Raw genomic sequence first — 20,737 nt, 5'->3', positions numbered from 1 at the left:
CATTTTTCTAGGATGGAGATCAGTGCTTGTCTCATAGTCCCAAGATCCAAGATCGAAAAAGAACCACTATCTCCAATAGCTTACTAGTCTCTGAAGCTTTCCTGGTACATAGTACTTCATAGTTATTTGGCATTACCACCACTCATACTATTGTTGATAGAGTCAGTATATATGCAAATATATATCTGTTCTCATGGCAGGTTAACTGACTGCTGAAAAATTCAGTTTTTCTTTTATGCGGGTGGTGGTGGTGGTAAGTAACAGAAAAAAAACCATATAATAAAATCCTTTTGTTTTTACTCCTGGAATCCTGGTAGAGGATTTTGCCACTGGGTTCTAATACAAAGAGGAAAACTTAATTTTGGCAATATTTGAAAAGTTTACTTTGAGATTATACAGCCCAAGGGATAGTGACATTGCTGCTACTGATTGTCTGAGGATGGCCAAGAACATCCTGGGTTACCTCCCTTGTGATGCCATTTCTAAAGAATGTTATTGTTTAGCCTCTTCCCTCTCCCTGGTCAGTGTAGTTTTCCTCTCTCATTTCAGTTGGATTCACTTCCGTCCATTGTTACTGCTTTTTTTTTCTTCTTTCCTCCCAAACCTGTCTTTTTAAAACTCCTCTTTTAACTTTTAAATAACTTCCTGTCTTTTATGATAGGCAGTAAGTTAAGAACCAAATTATTATAATATTTTATTTTGAAAGGTTAAGGCTTCCCCTTACCATTTGACAACATTAAAGATTTAAAAATCAAAAACAAAAACAACCCTACTACTCTCACCAGAGAAATCATCATTAGGACTTTGTCAAGAGAGTAAGAGCAATAAGATTATCATTTAGCTGGGGAGTGGCTCATGCCTGTCATCTTAACTACTCAGGAGGCTGAGATCTGAGGCTTGTGGTTTGAAGCCAGCCCAGGCAGGCAAACTCCGTGAGACTCTTATCTCCAATTAATCACAGAAAAAGCCAGAAGTGGCCCGGGTGCTGTCCCTGAACTCCTTTTGTGCAAGGCTCACACTCTACCACTTGAGCCACAACTCTACTTCTAGCTGTTTTGGTAGTTTATTGGAGCTAAGACTTTCATGGCTTCAAACCCCAGTCCTCAGATCTCAGCCTCCTTAGTAGCCAGGATTACAGGTGTGAGCTACAGCTCCTGGCAACCACTTTTTAAGTATTCTCCCCAAGCTCAGTTTCCTCCTAGGTTAAATGGGTGTAGAACCCAGAGTCTTGTGCATTCTAGACAAGTACTTAACCACTGAGTTGTATCCCTTAATCCAACTGTTAAAACTGATATCATAATGGAATGAGATATTTCCTGTTCGGCCATGCAGTACTGTTGGGCTTTGCTTCAGGGTTGGCAAATTTGGCTGCACAGGTGCATCGAGCACTTTAGTGCTTATGTGACTATATATGTATGTCTGTATACAGTCAGCCTTCTCTCTCTGTAGGTTCTGCATCTATGGATTTAGTCAATCTTGGAGCAAAAATATGTGAAAACAATTGCTTGTAGACTGAACACATTTTTTTTCTTGCCTATTTCTTGAACAATACAGTATAACAACTACTGACATAGGATTTACATTGTATTAGGTCTTATAAGTCACATAGAGATTTCTTTTTTCTTTTTTCTTTTTCTGTTGGTTGTGGAGCTTGAACTCAGGGGCCTGGGTGCTATCTCTGAGCCTCTTTGTGCTCAAGGCTAATGTTCAACCACTTGAGCCATAGCACCACTTCTGGTTATTGAATGGTTACTTGGAGAGAAGAGTCTCACAGGAACTTTTCTGCCTGGGCTGGCTTTGAACTGCAATCCTCAAATCTCAGCCTCCTGAGTAGCTAGGATTACAGGTGTGAGCCACTGGCACAGGTGTGAGCCACTGGCACCCAGCTGAGATTTCTTAAAGTATGCAAGAGGATGTTTGTCAGTTCTGTGCTAATACTGTACCATTTGATAGAGGGACTGGAGCATCTATGGATTTTAGTATTCATCAGAGTCTTGGAACCAGTCCCCTTTGGATATCAAGGAATGGCTGTATAGATGTATCCTGGAGTATTGGCTTTCCAACTACAGCTGTTATCAGAAATAAGGAAGCTATTTTATATCATATGTACAACTAAAACACAAGAGCATGTGTAGTAACCACAGTACTAGTCTTAGGAAGAATGATGTGTTTCTTGATATCATTGCTTCCTGATGGATTGTGACTGTACTATAAGAGCTCTGATGTAGAATAATTTGATGAATGAACAGAGAAGATCAGTCATCAACGGTTTAGCCTTATACATTGTTGGTAGGAATGTAAATTAGTGCAATCACTATGGAAAGTGTGGAGGTTCTTAAAAACTTAAATACATGATCCTGCTATACCACTCCTGGAATGTATGTCAACATACAAGCAAGATCCCTCCACACCCATGTTTATTGCGGCACTATTCAAAATAGCCTGTCTGTGGAATCAGTCTAGGTACCAATCAACTGATGAATGGATAAAGATAACATGGCATACATACATAATGGAGTATTATTCAACATAAAGAAGAATAAATCACCTTGTAGGGAAATGGATGGAACTAGAGGTCATCATATTAAGCCAAATAAGCCATATTCAAAAGGACAAAGGTCACGTTTTCTCTCCTCCATATCATATATGGAAACTAGACTTAAGAGATATGCATATACATAAATACATAGACATTTATATATGCATATATGTGTGTCAGTATATATATATAGTATATAAAAAGATAACTGTAGAGGGTGAATAATATCAAAATACATTGCAGTGTATGAAGATGGTGTAACGAAAGTCACTAAAAGCTGTTGAACAATAAGTTAGTAGGGAGGATGAAGAATGATAGAGTAATGGAGAGGGAGTCAATCTGACTAAAAGTAAATAATATGTGTACATGTGAAATACTACAGTGAAACCTCTGTGTTCAATTAATATATGCTGAAAATGAAATAAGGACTGGCAAGAATGTTAGAGAACCTCTTTTGGAGGGCACGTACCAGTGAGAAGGGCCAGTGCAGAGAGTGAATGATGGTGAATATGGTCAAAGTACTTTATAAGCATGTATGAAAATAGAACAATGAAATTTGTGGAAATTGTTTGAAGAAGGGGAATGATGGAGAGGAGACGAGTCTAATCAATACGTTGTACGTATATATGGAAACGATGAATTTCTCTTGTACAGCTAATATGTGCTAGTAAAAATTTAAAAAATAAAAAGAGCAAGATAGTCTTCAGTGTTTAAGAGAGTTTCAACATATGTTTGGGTATTTGGAAGACATTCTGGAACCTCTATCAGCTGAGAATTAGAATTTACAGATCAGAATTGCCAAGTGCATCTTAATAGACTGGATGAGGCGACCGTGAAACTAGTGATTGCATCCATATCCTCTGATTTTTTTTTCTTCTCCCAAGTGTTTCATAGGAATTAAGAGTTCTGCTTTGGTTTTTTTTTTTTTTTTTTTTTGCACAGCAAATGTAAGGAATTGCTCAAAGGAATGTCAGTGTACTTGTGTGTGTATTTTAAAAACAGCTTTAATTTACACACCATAAAATCCATTCATTTTAGTAAATAGTTCCATGAATCATAGTCAATATATACAGCTGTGTGACGATCACAATTCCATTTTAGAATATTCTCATGTTTCTCCACATACCCTTTCTGCTTTAGCCTGTGACTGCTGGCTTACTTTTCTAGTTCTTCTGGGAAAAGGTGTATTTCAGAAGCCAGATGCTCCTGGGAATCATCACTTCGCCATTCTCCCTGATGCTGATGACTGTACTGCAATGGCTGGTGCTCTCTTTGGGGGCCAGCTAGCTTGATCTTAAGCCTAGGAAGGAGAAGCCAAATGGTGGGCACCTGGGGTGTGAGAGGCAGCTGAGGAATGAAGGCCTAGAGCTAACTTGGAGACCTCCTTGTGGGGATCTTTTAGCCTGTTCTGGCTTCTCTCCCTTAGCCCTGTGCCTCCAGTATGCCTGAGTTTCTGATAGTACTGAAAAAGATTCTGCACACCTGTTGTGGTCAGTCCTTCAAGGGGAAGTCATGTATTTATCATATTTGAATCTGTTCTTCCTTCACTCTAGTCTCAAGCCTCAGTTGTGTACACCTGCTCATGAATAGATTCTCGAGACCAGTGCCATATAAGAACAGCTCTTAGAGGTACCATAGATGACATCTATTTGGGTGGTAGACTGTTCAGTGTTGATCAAGTCTGACTCATCCTATGCATGCACTGGAGTACCTGCGGGGCATGCCCCAAAGTTCCATGGGAGTTGAGTCAGAGTTAGAGGAGATGCCAGTCTTGCCCTGAAGGCACCAATACTAGGGGAGATGGGACAAGGACAAATAACCATATTCTCTTCCTACAGTTTTAATAAACGTTGCCGAAGAGAGTAAGTACTGAGGCTGATCTAAGAAATAGAAGCTTGCTTCTTGCTGGGATGGGCTAAGTCTGACATGAGGAATATGAACTACATTTTGAAAGAAGCATTAAGATGTGAACTGGAAGTGGGGCAGGCAGCAAGCATGGCAAAGCAGAAGAACAAGGCAAGTGTGGGGATAGCTGTTCCTGAATATTGCTGGGGGAGCAGCAGACGGACAACAAGGGAGCAGAAGGCAGCCAAGAGTTCCTTGCTTGGTATTTTGTGGTCTCAGAAACCTGGTCCCATCAAACTTCCTACTAGGACTTGTGGAAGACAGATTCTCTGGTCAGGGATTTCTTCAGATGTCTCTGCCTCAGCTGGATGGGTTTGGCTGTCATCAATCATAAATAAAATGATTGTAGAACTTAGATGAGACCCTAGAGCCCAGCCCTCCAGTGCAGTAGCCACACCTCTGTGCCACTGAGTGGGTACTTGACGCTTGGTGAGCTCAAGATGGGAAGCAATGGGAAGACCTCAATGTGTAAAACATGTGCTTGATTTCAAAGCCTAAAATATATGCTTGATTTCAAAGCCTCCATACAAAAAATTTAAAAATAGTCCACTTGTGGTTTTTATAGTCACTACATTTTAAAATAGTAATATTTTCAATATATTGGGTTAAGTAAAGGTATGTTTCTGAAGTTAATTCCACCTACTTTTACTCTTTTGAAGTATAGCTAAACGAAGAACACTGTTTCTATTGGACGGACAGTAATACCCTACGGTATTACTAGGGAAGTCATTTTACCAACTAGGTCGTTATTTTACCTTAATTTCTATCACTAGTGCTTACATGTGGAAATGAACAAAATGTTTTCATGTCATCTCAGGACTGTGTGCTTGATGGGCTTGCTGAGAAATCCTTCTCTTACTCCTGCTGGGTTGTGTGCCCAGTCTTAATGTCTGCCACTTGGGCCCTCCTCTGGGTGTGGTTTCCTTTGGGTGGTACACTGGTAGGTTGGCCTGATGTCAGCTTGCTTTTAAACTGTGTTCCACTCATACAGTCTTACGTGCTAAATCAGAATGGCAATGACATTCTTCCAGTTTTTCCATGGAAGGAAAACAAACCTTTATGGAGTATGTAATAAGTTCCAGAAACCTATCAGCCTCTGCCTTTTGGTCCTTCCAATCCCATAGTAAAGATGAGAAAACTGAGGCAAAGGGAGAGATCCTTTGCCAAGTCTTAACAACACTGATGTGTGTTAAAGTGTAGTTGCATCAGTCTGAATTTACTCTCCCTTTCAAGTTTTAAAAAACGAATGCAGTCTATTTCTATGATTGAATAAAATATATACATGGGGACCTTACCTTTCTCCATTCACTAGTTGGGGGCATTTCCCAGGGTTCCTAACTTCTATTGCACTAGTGCCTGAACCTGTTTTGAGAACTGGTTGGATCAGATGGCTGTGGGAGCAGAGCCTGGGAAGTTTGCTGCTCTGCTGTCTTTGGACAGTTTAGTCTTGACTGGAGGAAAGAGCATCTTGCCCAGAATTTGCTTCGTTGTCTTCTTTGGACACTACATTTCTGGTGGATAAGCCTACATTCAAGAAACTTTATAATACATCAAATTGACTTGGACAGTAGTGAATAAGGACAAAAAGACAGTCTACTTATATTTCACCCAGCTCTGGTAGCCTGATGGATTAACCTTCTTCCTTCTCAGGACATCTTAGTCCAGAAGCAAAGATGACCAAATGAGGACTAACTAGTATCCTTGGCCTTAAGTACTGCTTTCTTGTCGCTTGAGTTTTAGGATCTCACATTCAAATGCCCCTTCCTTTCTCTGTTCTTTTCTCTTCTAATTTTTCTTTGTTAATAGGCTCTATTCTGATTCTTCCATGGTTTCAGTTCCTGAAATTGGCAGGATTAATTGGTCAAAGACTGGGTTCTGGCTTAGTAAGGAAAATCATAAGAACAGCCTTCTTTCAAGGAACTCACACTTAATAGGGAGGATGGCTACATTACTATCCATAAGAGAAGCACCATCCATAATAGAACACTGCACACAGGTCCTTTTTACTCCTTCCCACAAGACTCTGGAGTGAGGGATGAGCAAATAATCCTGTCCCCAAAAAATGTCCTTACTTGGCTCTTCTGTGAATCACTGAAGATGAGACCTCAAACGGTATTATATAAATCAAATTCTGATTATTTCCTTCTTTTGTTCAGATCTCCAGTTGTGTTAGGTAGCTAAGTGCTTCAGTAAGCAGCTCCAGAGTTTTGATTGCTTAGCAGAATAGAAGTTTCTTGCGCATGTCGGTTCATTGTGGGTGACGGGCTCCTAACACCCTCTGATCCATACAATCATTCAGGGACTCAGGGCTTTCTCCATCATGCCATTCATGCAGCTTTTGGGACTTTGCTACCCTTTGATGACTCTTCTGCTTTTGGCCAACAGGCAAGGGAAGATATAGGACATGGAAATCTTGCCAGAAGCTTGTAGGACAAAAGAAGATGAATGTACATTTCTTTAGTCCACACTCCATTGGCTACAACCATTACGTGGTCCTACTCAACTGCAAGGAAGGCTGGGAAGTGTGCGTGTGACCTTTCTTTGGGTCTTAAGGGCACATAGCACTGTTGCTGTTCAATTAGTTTGAGTAACAAATGCTGACCTACAGGAGGCAGCCTTTAAATACTGGCTCAATTGATGCATCAGTGCAGCTTTAGCATAGTTTTTCCTGTGATTTTGTAATCTGAGTGATATTACTGCTGCAAATACCAGTAACATTGACCTGGGAGAGTGCACGAGTTAACTGTGAATAGTTCCCCTTGCTCTCTTTTGGCTGGCCAGCCTGTTGCTTCACTATGAAAAGCCACACCATGTGGGACATGTTAGCCTGTAGCTTTGCAGATAGAGGTTTAAGAAGACATGTATATCATATGGAAAATTTTCTTGCTGGGAGGGACATGGTCATTAAAAAATCTCAGTAAGCTGTGCCTTGTTGCGAGCTAAACAATAGTGGCATAGCTCATTGCTGTTGAAGCAGAGAGCTACATCTTGTGTGATATGCTTCTTGCTTCTCCTTTTGAAGATTTTGAGACTTGAGGTCTGCTGGAAATACACTTTCATGCTGCTTGGGTGAAGGGGTTTGTTTGGTATTCTAAGTCTCTATAGTCATTTGTTTTATAGGTTTAGTGACATTCATAAAACCTTGAACTAGCCTTTTCCCTAGAGATAAAGTCAAGGAATCATTTGCTCTTGAGGGTCGTCTGGGAATCTGTTTGTGTCCTATAATAGTTTTATGTTAGAGACAACAAAAAGACAGACAATTGTATATTTTACTTTTCTTCTCAATGAACCTCAGCATTTTTGCACATAACTTACAAATATTGCTTTGAAACGATCAGTTCTAAGGTTCTGTCACTAAGTTGGACCTCAGATTTCATTAATGCATAATGTCATTTGTGGTGTCTAGACTGAGTCTGACTGTGGTTATGCGTCACCCTAAATTCTAGAATTGGGACTTAATGACAAATGCAGTTCAATTTCTATGCATATTCTAGGTACACATCTGAGGCAGAGCGTATCTGTAAATGATTATTACATCTGACTTTTCAGAACTAATGTGGCAAGCCCCCTGAGCCCAGCCTGCCTGGGAAGATGGGTGGGGGCTTGTAGGTCCAGGACTGCCATTACTGCTTTGCTATCCTTTCAGGCCCTGCAGTCTCCCCAATGGCTGATTTGTGGTTAGCACAGTAATGACCCCTAAGACCATTGTCCATGTTCTGAACCCTAGGACCTATGGAAGTATTGTTTTGTCGCAAAAGGGATCTTGCAGATGTGACTTAATTAAGGACGAGGAGGTTAGCCTACATTATTTAAGTGGACCCAGTGTTATTACCAAGGTCCTAATTGGAAGAAGAAAGAGAAGAGAGAGTCAGAGGCAATATCCTATAAAGGCTCTAGTGGCCCTGGCTGCCATTGAAGATGGAGGAAGGGATGGAACACAAGTCAAAGCAAAATTCCTGTACATGATGGCAGATTCCAGGTCATAGAAAGTGACTCGAGTGAGCTGAAAGACATGAAGTACTCACCTAAAAAAGTCAGTGTATGAAATTTATCTACTGTGATATCAGCTACAAAAAGTGTAGAGGAAAGAAGAAAAGCTAAAATGTGAATGCAGGGCTTCTGAATCCTAACTGGTCATTTTTGTTCTTTACACTTTATCACCTGAACTTTTATTACATTGAACTTAAAATATAAGGGGGAAAGCTTCAGTCCTTTGCCTCTGAAACTTAGTTTTGGGAATCTTTGAAACATAATTATAAATAGAGCTTTGAGTTTTGAATATGCATATTTTTCTTTCATCATTACTTGGAATCAAAGTATCACTCAAATAGGTCATAATATTCACCAGTGTACAGTTTATAGGTTTTATTATATCCACAAAGTTGTCTAAGCATCACCACTATCTAATTACAGGATAGGAATGCGCCTTTCCTCCAGCTCCTGGCAATGTACAGATAAGTCTGTTCTGGACATTTCCTATAGATGGCACCACATAACGCGTGGCCTGACTGGCTTCTTTCCCAGCACAATGACTTCAGAGTTTACCATCCTGAAGCCCATATCAGCATTTCATTCTCTTTTATTACCCAATACGATTCTATTGTATGGGTAGTCCAAGATTTATTCATTTATTCATTACTTTGTGACTATTAGTTATGTCTGTCTTTTGGCCGAGGTGATAAGGCTGCTATGAATATCCATGTGCGTTTTTGTGTGGATGGGCATTTTCATTTCTTTTGTGCACACACTTAGTAGTGGATTTTCTGAGTCAAATAGTAATAACTTATGTTTATTTGAGAAATTGCTGTACTGGTTTCCAAAGTGAATGGCTCTCACAGATATTTATATTACTGAAAATCTGGGAATAGATATAAATAGTAGGATGAGTCTTGGGTGAAGTGTATTAATCTCCTGAGTAGATATTTTACATAGATGCAAGTCATTCATCAAACATTATTCAGCACCTACCTCACTGTATCCTGGGCTAGATCAAATGCAGTATAGATGGAATAACTTCTCAGGGAGAACAGAGCTAGTCACCTACTCCAGGTGATGCTTACAAATAATTTATGACAATGGGGAAAAAGTCTTATGCTATAGTTAGTGTTTGGCTAGCTCCAGTAATTTTTGGAGAGATTCAAGGTATGAATGAACATGTGACAAAATGAGGTAGAAAAGTCCTATAGGCTACGTGATTATGTCAGTAAAAGCAATAAAGAGTACATCCTTGTTAGGAGAAAAGCAGCAAAGTAGGAAGAGTGGTTGCCTTTGGGTGGTGGTATGAATGGACACTGGTCTTCTATTAAAGTGTATGTCATAAACTTCCCTTATTGGAAACAAAAATGCCCTCTTGTCTTTGTCTGATGACCGTGGGAAGGAGTAGGTGAGAAGAATTTAGCATCACATTTTTAGGGCAATGAGAACTCAAGAACTTGGGCTGGCATTTAATCTCCATGGATGAAGATGGAACTTTGGGCAAAACACCAGTCTACAGGCTGCTAGTCTACATCCCTTCTTCCTTCCCTTCCCAGGCACGTAACTTCTAATTTCATATCCTCTCTCCATCCATGGCTCTTCCTGGCTACTAGTAATGTCCCACTGGGTTGTTAACAAGGAGGAATTTTGATTTTTTTTCAGAAAAAAAGGACTTCAAAGTTAAAAGCCTTATCCATGCCGTTGTAAGGAGACAAAATGAAATTGTTCATTTATTTGCTCAAATACTATTATCTAATTTTTTCCTGTAGATTAAAATGGATTCCAAGTTCAGAAGTAAGAAACTGCCCAAACCAGCTGTTCTACTGGCCTTAACTCTTCCAGAATGTTCTTCTCTGGGCTGCTTGAGAGCCTCACTTTGCAAGCCCATTTATCTCTGTTTTGAGCAGGCAGACAGGCCTGATCTGGGGGAGGTGGATAGGAGTGGTGGGGTGCACACAGAGTGTGCATGATCTTACCTCTAGGCTTAGGGCAGGAGGCGGCCATAATTTAGGAATTCTATCATAATTGGGTAAACAGAGAACAGAAAAATGGAACAGAGAAACAGCTTAGAACAAAACACATTTCCTTTTTAGTTTTACCTTTTTAAAATTGTTTTTGTTTTCTGAGGCAGAATTTCACATGGAACAGAGAAACAGCTTAAAACAAAGTGCTCCTTCTTTTTAGTTTTTAAAAAATTGTCTTAAGTGAGGCGCTGGTGGTTTATGCCTGTAATCCTAGCTACTCAGGAGGCTGAGATCTGAGGATCGCAGCCCAAAGCCAGCCTGGGCAGGAAAGTTTCTGAGACTCTTATCTCCAATTAACCACCAGAAAACCAGAAGTGGTGTTATGGATCAAGTGGTAGAGCGCTAGCCTTCAGCTAAAAAGCTCAGGAACAGTGCCCAGGCCCAGAGTTAAAGCCCCATGATCCACAAAACAATTAAATTTTTAGATTTTTAGTTAAATTTTTTTTTGCCAACTTTGGGGCTTGAATTCAGGGCCTGGGCACTGTCCTGAGCCTTTGATTTGTGTTGGGGCCACAGTGGCTGTGTCTTCTCAGTGAGCTGGGAAGGGCTCACTTAAGAGGCAGGCAATCATGCTTCAGGCTGACTTCATTTCCAAGGCCTCCTTTCTATGAGATCACTGCTAGATTCTGACTGAATGAAGAGAATGTTCATGAATGTAATAAATGTGATCAGGAGTGATGTTTTGTATCCAGTGAACCCAGTGAAATGAAAATAGAAGTGGCTGGTAAGCAGCAGAGAGGGTACAAATTTGGAAGTCAGGCATCATTTTGCTAATGATTTGTATCAGGTTGAACTGACCTTTACAGAGTAGAAAGGATTTGGCATGAGATAGAAGGAAAGCCCAATCTACAGGAAAGACTGAAGATGAGATGCTAGACTACAGTGGGAATTATAATTTAGGTGTGAGTGGTGGGGGGAGGGGCTAAACACACTCACCCATCTGGAAGAGCGGGTGTGTATGTATGTAGGGGAATTGAAACAGGAAGTGCAGAAGCTTTGTCTGGACTTGGCTCAAAGAGGACTTTGCCTCTACATACTTAATACTGAGTACTTTTGTATAGAGCAACTGGGCTTGAGTCTTTGGACATCGATGTCTGTGCAAGTGAAGGGTGACAGGGACTTATGACACTGTCTACAATGGAGCCTAGCACCTTGCTCAGGGTGTTGGTGATCCTTCTGCCAAGACAGAGCTTTCATGGGAGGCTCCCGGCCTCACCCCAACAGGCAGGAACCATGCTTTTCAGCCAATAGCAGCCAAATACACGCCTGCTGAAAAGCTAATGCCAAAAAAAATTTCCAGTGTTTCCAACCCCAGGCAGTTTCCCTGCTGACAGTAATATTCAGCTCTCCTCATTGTACAGACGTGATCAAATAGATTCTGAAAACTGAAAATAGTTCATCTGAGTGATTTAGTCATTACTGAAGTTAGGTTTCTTGGGAGAAAAACCTCATTTTGATATTGGGACAGTTTAGATGATTGGTGATGGCATTTGCTATGCAAGAGAAATGGTGAAGTCCTTATCTCAGCAATATTTTGGAATGTTAAGTAGGAGAAGAATAAAGCTAGAATTTTCAATACTATTATTGAAAAATTGTGCCAGGATTTGTCTATATTCAATGAAGTCACAAGTGTCTGGGTATCTTGAGTATGTGTCATCCTAATAGATAAATCCAAAGAATGTCATAGGTGTTTATTTTAATGTTTTTTTGACTGCCTGCTAGCAGATGACAGCCTGGATATTCACTACAAATGTTCAGCTCCAGTATCTGCTGGGATGCCACAGCTCAGGGATTAGTTCTCTGCTGTTGCATACTAGATTAACCTGAAATTTAGTGGCTTCAGATGACAATAAGTATGATATGTTATGATTTATATGATGTGGGAATTTGAAGGTTTTTTGCGGGAGGAGGGGGATGAATAAGGTTGTGGTAAAAATGCTGACTGGGACCACTGTAGTCAGAAGACTTGACAGGGCTTGAGGAATCTGCACTCATGGGAGCTCCTTTGCTTGGCTTCTGTACAAAGCTGTCCTGGTTACTGGTTCCCCCAGAGCCAGTGGTTTGGGAGAATAAGGTGGGTGTGGTCTATTTCTGAGACAGACTGCAAGAACTTGATAATTTCTCTGTGGTTTTAGAGACCTTGCTTTTGGTATGAGCTGGACTCGAAGAGATCTGACTCTCCCGAGGCTTGCTTTGAGGCACTCATTTTGTATGTGATTATACCAACTCCACGTTTGGCTCACAAAGGAACTGGAATCTATGACTGTACATAAAGCCAAAACGAAATTCACCAAAATGGCAGAAGTATCACTCATTAATGGAACATGGAGCTGCTAGTATAATAATGTGGTTGTTGTTTTGAAAGAGAAATTAGAGAGATAGGAACTTAAAATAATTTTATAATGTAAAACAAGTGGATTAGGCTCAGTAGTGCTATAAGGATGGGTTTTCTACCAAATTTATTGATTAGATGAGATCATGCATGTAAATATGCTTTGAATGTGCCTGTGCTTAGGCATTTTTCTCTAGGCTTATATGTAAATATTATGCTGGGGTAGCAGTAGTATGCTCAGGGCGCAGTTCATGTTATAGTAGGATTGTGTTTTTGCTGTGCTTTGATCCCATTCAGGATGTGAATCATGTACGGCACCCTGTTAGTACCTGCTTGACCTGGAACCATACCCCCATCACACCATTCAAACTAGTCATGTTTGGGAGGATGTTCGAAAGCTTGTTTTACCTCCTACCTATTTCTGCTTTTCTTCTGATCGTAACTTCTTGAGATCATACTGGCTTAAAGTGAAAATTAAATGAAGATGAAAATCAGTGTTGTTCTGATAGTGTTGATCAATTTCTCAACTGTACTAGGCGAGATAGCCTTGCTGTTCAACCAGTTTGGAGAAATCATATGTTCAAAATTCACACTGGTCTCATGGGGCCTGGCTATGGTTGTGACGTCTCATTTTCCTGGGGCCAGAGACTTGAACAGAAGTGGGAGGATTGAGCTTGTGAAATTTGGGTTATCGGATTCCCATGCATACCAGTCAGTGTGCATTTATAGAGACAACCAAAGAGATAGCTGCCCAGACTTAGACAATTATAGGTGTGTCCTGTTTTATACAACAGCTGCTGCCCTAAAACCTCTTGTCAATCAGCATGATCATGGGGGAGGGAGAGGGGGAAGGGAAAGCTGTGCTTAAATCAGTAGTAAACTCTTTATTTCTTGTGGAGTCCAGGTTTCCTTAATCAGATTTCTTTCAATGAGAGATGTTTGTAGGCATTGTACTCTTCTGTTTTTATTTAGAAAACAAAGAAAAAACTTTTGAAATTTTGATTCCTACTATATAAGAATGCAGGAAGTATTCAGATGATATCTGATTGTCTTGTTTGCTTGTCTTTTTGCATTTTCACACTGGTTGATATTTTATTAACTTATGAACACTGACATTTGAAAATACTATAAGTACATTGTATATAGATTCAAGATGGTGTTCACATGTAACTGTGTGGAAGCTGAAAGTTGTGAGGGAGGACATTTCTCGGGGAGGAGAACAGACTTGGTGCTCTCCTAGTCTGGAAGAGTTACATTCCATTGTCATAGCCTCATTAAAGTAGTGTGTGAAAGAAGATGCTTGTTTTACCTGTTTTATTGGTAATTGTCGATATCTGTTTCCACTGGTATTTAAAGTGCACTTTGAGATAGTAATGCTTTTAATGGTGTAATTACATAGTTGTTATTTAAGCAAACCTAGTGAATTAACTTTGCAAGCAGATACGAAGGACAAAAGCAGTCAGTTACGAATGAAGTGGAGGAGAGAGAGAATGCACTTAAGAAGTTAATGTATATACTACAAAATTAAGAAAAGTGAGGGAAGGGGTGGCCTGTGAGGAATGGATGAGAATATTGAAAGGAGTGACATTGATCAAGATGTGTTGTGTTCATAAACTGCTTTGCTAAATGGGAACGCCTCTGTACATTCACTTAAAGATAATAAAATAGAATAAACAAATAAAAAGAAACTCAAAAAGTAGTCTGTTAGAGTACATAATGTATAATATTGTATGAAAATCTAATTTTAGAGTCAGTGAAGTTATGAAAAACTGGCTTGACTTTCAAATTTGTTTTCAAAACTTTATTTTGCAGGATAACAAAGCCACTGACCTTTGCTGATTGTGTTGGGGACGAACTTCCTTTAGGATGGGAAACTGTATATGATAAACAAATCGGAATTTATTATATGGACCACATAAATAGTAAGTAGAGCATCACATTTGTATCATTGGTTGTGAATGAATTTTCAAGCTTAAATCAGAATCACTAAAGCCCTGTTTTATAAAGCAAAACAATCATGGCTTCCCAATGTAACATTAAATAGAACTTTGTACATACAATGTAAAGTTTTCTTGGCTGAGTTCTCAGTACACAAACCAGTCATATAGCTAGACCCCACTTCTGTCTTGCTGAGGGCCACACATAATATGTTTAATGCAGAGTTTTAATATTTAATGTAAGGGATACGTTTCCCATGCAGTCTGGAAACAGAAATGCCTCTCCTGAAAAGGTTCTGAAAAGTAGAGCTCATTAGTTCTTAGAACAGTAAGCGTCTAAATGGTTTCTTTAGCTTTGTCTTTTCCATTTAATTGTATTACACTAAACTCTGTGTGTGTGTGTGTGTGTGTGTGTGTGTGTGTGTGTGTGTGTGTGTATGTGGATTATGGTGAAAGATTGTAGAATTATCTGGAACAGTGGTTCCCAACCTGGGGTATATCATGTCCCCCAGAGATACCTGGCAATGTGTGGAGGGAGGCATTTGCATAGCCAGGCCTTTGAGAGTTACTGCTGACATCTAGGGAGTGGAGGCCAGGGATGGTAAACATCCTGTAATGCACAGGATAGTCCTACCACAGACAGGAAGTAGACCCAAAGCATTAAGACTATGAGGTAGAGGCTTGACCTCATTCAACATATATCAGCCAACCCTCACATCAGCCATCTCTTTTTTGCTGATTCTGAGGCTTGAACTCTTGGACTCTGTCCCTGAGCCTCCTTGTGCTCAAGGCTAGCACTCTACCACTTGAGCCACAGCGCCACTTCTGGCTTTTTCTGAGTAGTTTATTGAGATAAGATTCTCACAGACTTTCCTGCCTGGGCTGGCTTCGAACCATTTTCCCCAGATAGATCTCAGCCTTCCGAGTAGCTAGGATGACAGGCATGAGCCACTGGCATCCAGCTGCATCAGCCATCTTTAATCAGATTTCAGCTAGGGTTCCATTTCTCAGTCTCCCATTCTCATTCTAGCTTCCCTTAGTGTTTCTGTCATTGCTATTTGACTATGAGGGGCATGAAACATGGCTTCTCTTGTATGCTTTCTAGCCTTTTAGTTTATTAAATCTGGGGACTGGAGAGGCATGATGTTCCCTACCTGAGTAATTTTGAAGTTCTTTTCCCACTCAGGTCCTGAGACTTCTCATGCTTCCTTATTGTGCTTGATCCAGCCTGGGGACTTCAGAGTTGATCCCAAGGTTTTTGTTTTCCTGCATCTTCTTGAACTGGAGTCTACCAATCTCAGGTCTTAGAGTGGTAGGGTTTCCTGTACATAGTACTGGACCTGGAATAATTGCAAGTTATATCAAAGGCAGGCCATTGGTGATTAAAGGTGAGGGATAAGTCCTGTCTTGGCCCAATGCCCTTCCGGGAAGGTAGCCAAGGGACAGGACATTTGTACGAGTCTACTACCCACTGGGAAGGGTAAGATACCTGTCAGAAGAGAAGCTGAGAGGCCCCAGCTGAAGGTAACCCTTTCTGTGGCCCAGAACCTCATGGTTCAAGTAAATGTGGCTTTCTGGGCTGTCTTCCCAGTTAATGACTCAAAGGGATAGCTCTTGATACATGAGACATGCCTTCCCTGCTCTATGGGGTCACTGTACCGTAGGCTTGGGCACCATGGCTACATTACCAGGCTTCATCCTTCCCAGAGCCAGGTGGCACAGATACTTACCAAATGGCATAGACATCCTCCCTACACAGACCATCTAGGTTGCTTGCAGCCTGCTTCTGTGGCCTGGGACCTGCTGTGGCCTGTCTCTGGTAAACCTAGCTTGCTCATTCCCCTGTTCCCCCTTGTTTGCACTGACGCTCCTTGCCCACCTACTGACTGAATCACAGCAAGTGTTTGTGGAATACCTCTGTGCTGCCCACTCAGTGCAGGCAGGCCCTAGGAACACAGCTCATCTCCACAGTCAGGGGCTTGATACTCTAGAAAGGCCATATACCTTAAAGGCACAAAGTCACCAAGGACATTCTTCTAGCCACTCAGAACACATGGGATGGTCCAGCCTGATGGATAGTGGGTAAAGACAGCAGCTCTGGGATTGTACTATTTCCTTCCATGCAGATCTCCAGGGAGCCCAAATCTAGACCACATAGCCTTAAAACTCCTTAAAGCACATATTCTAAGGGTTTGTAGGTTAATGGAGTGAGGGTCCAGAGAATTTCTAGGTTGACAGTGTTTGCATTTCCCAAGACCTGGGTACTACAACAGTGTGAATGATATCCATCAACCAGTTACAGAGGCCCTCACAACTGAATAAGCTCCAGGAACATCTTGATAATTACAAGAGCCCTGCCATGCTCTGCCTCAATCCCACTGAATCTGAACTTTAGTAGTGGGACAGAACCCAGGTTCTAGTTATTTTACTTTTCTATTTCTCTGTGTTTAAGAGATGGAGAGGCTCTCCAAGAGCTTGAAGTGGCAGTGTAAGGGCTTAGTAGGGGCTATCAGTGGAAAGTAGATGGGAAGAATTTCGAAAGGGAGAATTTACCTTGGAACAGATTGTGTGTGTGTGTGTGTGTGTGGTATGTGTAAAACAATATGCAATTTCCCTTTCTAATCACTTGAGGTAAAATTCACAGGCCATAAAAAATGAACAGTTTTAAACTTAAATGGCACTTCACTTGATATATTCACAGTGTTGTGCATTGGCTACCTTGATCAAGTTCCCAAACGTTTGTTTTCATCAGCCCCCAAAGGAAACTTATTTTTGTTAAGTATTCACTCCATATTCCTTCTTCCTCAATATGCTTTTTGTCTCTGTGGGTTTGTATATTCTAGACATTTCTTATCTATGGAATTATACACTATGTGGCCTTTTGTTTCTTTCACTTAGCATAATGCTTTGAGGGTCATCCACATTGTAACCAATTCTTGATGATCCTTGGAATATTTGGAGAGGGAAGTCTCCGAGCTGGAGTTGTTTGAGGGTGAGAGTCAGATTGGATTCCCAGGCAGGCTAAGTGAGTGGTACTGCTCACCATGAGAAGGAGAATAGGAGATGAAACAGTGTGTGCTTCATGTCATTTGGTTAGGTTTTGCTTTGGGTAGTGAAAAAGTGAAGTAGAAAAATGAGCTGTGCTTTGGAGGGCTGTCTCAGAATTACTTTAGATCTGTCCAGAAGGAAATGAATCTAGGAGACATCTATGAATCAAAAGAAAAGTTGGAGCTGGAGGGAGGTACGAGCCCCTCTGAAGGCCGCTAGAATGGGAAGGCAGGAGTGGGAGGTGAAATGTTGTAAATAATCCACTGGTTGGGCAACTCTCCTCCAACACTTATTTAAAGTATGGTGAAAAAATTGTCTTGCTTTGTCTTCACTCTTCTAGTGGATTATTTCATTATCTGTAGGATTTCTGCCTGAACTGTGGATTTGTAGGTAGAGGGTATACCACTCTTTGGAAAGGCTTATGATGTATATCTCTCAATGTGTATCCTGGTAATTCATTACTTTCCTGTTGAGTAGCAACGTGACTTAATGACTGCCGGGTCAGCCTGTTGACTTTACCTTCAAATCACTTGTGTTCCTACTCTTTTCATTTCAGAGCTGACCCAGATTGAGGATCCAAGAGAGCAGTGGAGACGAGAACAGGAACGGATGCTGAAGGAGTATTTAATTGTAGCCCAGGAGGCTCTTAATGCCAAGAAAGAAATCTACCAGATCAAGCAGCAGCGGTTCGAGCTGGCGCAGGAGGAGTATCAGCAGCTGCACAAACTATGTGAGGATGATGGCCGTTCATATGCCAGCTGTGAGTTGAGTTACCTTTTGTGGTGACATACTTAACTTTCAAAGCTACCCCTTTTGCTGGCTTCTCTTCATATACCCAGCTTTACTTGGGCAAGACAGCTTTATAAGGTTTCAATCAATCATATGCTGTTAGGTAATCGATAATTATCAAGTGTCTACTTGGTGCCCAGACATGGGTGTGGTAGTCACTTACAAAGAGAGGTCAAGTGGGGATGTTAAAAAGTAAACAAGCACACGAAATCACAGGCTATGATGTGAAACAACCTTCTGTCTCATTTTGGAGCAGGCTTCCATTGGAGGTCCTTACAGTTAATACTGCCTATCTGAGCTGAACTCTTGGAAGTTCATGCAGTAGTTCCCTTTACCCAGAATGGGAAGATTCAGGAATCTGGAGGTCTGTCAAGTACCTGTCTCTGTAGAGATCTTTCTTGGGCTTTAGGTTATTGGGCACTTTAGTGAAGGAACAGCAATCGTGTCTATCCTAGAGCCTTGGGAGCATTTTTCTTTAACCCTCAAATAAGAGTCTACACCCTGTTATCCTCAGAAGGAACCCTTTCTTAGTTTTAGAAACTGCCAGAGGTGGGCTGCCATTTCATTAGTACTTGGCTGGTGTCCAGATATGGAAGGAGCCAGTTTCAGTCTCAGAAGCCAAACCTTTTGTTCTCAACAGTCATTTACTTCTTGAGCCAGTCTCTTCCCAACAGAGTTGGCATACTGCACAATTGATCAGAGGAGCATATGGATACCATTGTTTCGGGTGGCAGTGAACTTGGAGAGAATATATGCATATGAAGTTGGTATTAACAGATTTTTTTGATCAGTACTTCAGTCTAGTTGGGACACAGGAGAGGGGGACCTACATTAGTTCTACTGCCAAGTATTTGACTCTGGTGACAGAGCTTTGAACACTAACAATGTAATCATAGCTTTATTCTGTGTTGCAAGTCAGAATGGAATTCAGGCCAAGGGGCCATAATGTCTTGTGTTTTCCTAAAATCACAGCTACTATTGAAGTTGAAGAAAACATAGCAACTGTGGACAAGGATGAAGGTAATAGGAATTTAAGATATTTTTATTTCCATGAACCTTGAGGGGATGGAGGTGACACAGGTAGAATGATGTGTTGTTTCAAGTCATCTTACCTCTTCGTCTTCTGATACTGGTTCATATCAGTTTATTTTTTAAACTTTCCATCAGAAGGTAATAGGTCAGCTTATTGCTGAATTTTAGAGGCTCGTTTCTTCTCTCCACAATTTAAAAAATACCCTTCTCTTATTTTCCCTGATTTTATCATTGGCCTCATAGAATAAATTGGAAAGTGTTCTTTTCTTGACTCATTTCTGGAAGTTTATGTAGGGTAGACAATGCTTATTCTCTCAAAAAGCCAGTAGGGCCTGAAGTTCTTTGTAGGAATATTCTCAACTATGGGTTTTAATACCTCTAATAGGTGTGAACTCTGGGCCTATGTGCTGTCCCTGAGCTTCTTTTGCTTAAGGTGAGTGCTCTATCATTTGAGCCAGGTGCGGCTTCCAGCTTTTTGTTTTCCTTTTTTTTTTTTTTTTTGCCAGTCCTGGGGCTTGAACTCAGGGCCTGAGCACTGTCCCTGGCTTCTTTTTTTGCTCAAGGCTAGCACTCTGCCACTTGAGCCACAGCGCCACTTCTGGCCATTTTCTGTATATGTGGTGCTGAGGAATCGAACCCAGGGCTTCATGTATACGAGGTGAGCACTTTACCACTAGGCCATATTCCCGGCCACTAGCCTTTTTTTTTTTTTTGGCCAGTCCTGGGCCTTGGACTCAGGGCCTGAGCACTGTCCCTGGCTTCTTTTTGCTCAAGGCTAGCACTCTGCCACTTGAGTCACAGCGCCACTTCTGGCCATTTTCTGTATATGTGGTGCTGGGGAATCAAACCCAGGGCTTCATGTATTCGAGGCAAGTGCTCTTGCCACTAGGCTATATCCCCAGCCCCAGCCTTTTTTTTTTATGTCCAGCTTTTTAGAGTAGTTTATTGGAGATAAGAGCCTCATGGAGTTTCCTGCCCTGACTGGCTTCAAACCATGATCCTCAGATCTCAGCCTCTTGAGTAATTAGGATTACAGGCGGCTTCTGTATTTCTTCTTGAATCAGTTTTTTTCCAGACAATTTGTCTATTGCATCTAATATAAAAAATAGCTAACGTTTCTATAAAAGCTCAGTAGTAAATGTTTTAGACTTTGTGG

General features: G+C 41.0%; 1 protein-coding gene across 3 annotated transcripts in view; it reads left to right on the top strand.

Moving 5' to 3' along the window:
- Wwc3 (WWC family member 3) overlaps window positions 1-20,737 on the top strand; it is a 108,705-nt gene that overhangs the window by 24,964 nt on the left and 63,004 nt on the right. For 2 of the 3 annotated variants that reach the window (XM_048335510.1, XM_048335509.1), the window contains exons 2-3: window positions 14,588-14,697; window positions 18,317-18,520. In XM_048335510.1, the coding sequence (XP_048191467.1) occupies window positions 14,588-14,697; window positions 18,317-18,520 (314 nt within the window). The remainder of the gene's footprint in view (window positions 1-14,587; window positions 14,698-18,316; window positions 18,521-20,737) is intronic. The other variant, XM_048335511.1, reaches the window with a different exon arrangement.

Source organism: Perognathus longimembris, chromosome 28 (genome assembly GCF_023159225.1).
Source record: "Perognathus longimembris pacificus isolate PPM17 chromosome 28, ASM2315922v1, whole genome shotgun sequence".
Lineage (NCBI taxonomy): Eukaryota > Metazoa > Chordata > Mammalia > Rodentia > Heteromyidae > Perognathus > Perognathus longimembris.
Note: the sequence above shows the minus strand (reverse complement) of the source record. Positions and strands in the feature narration are given on the sequence as shown.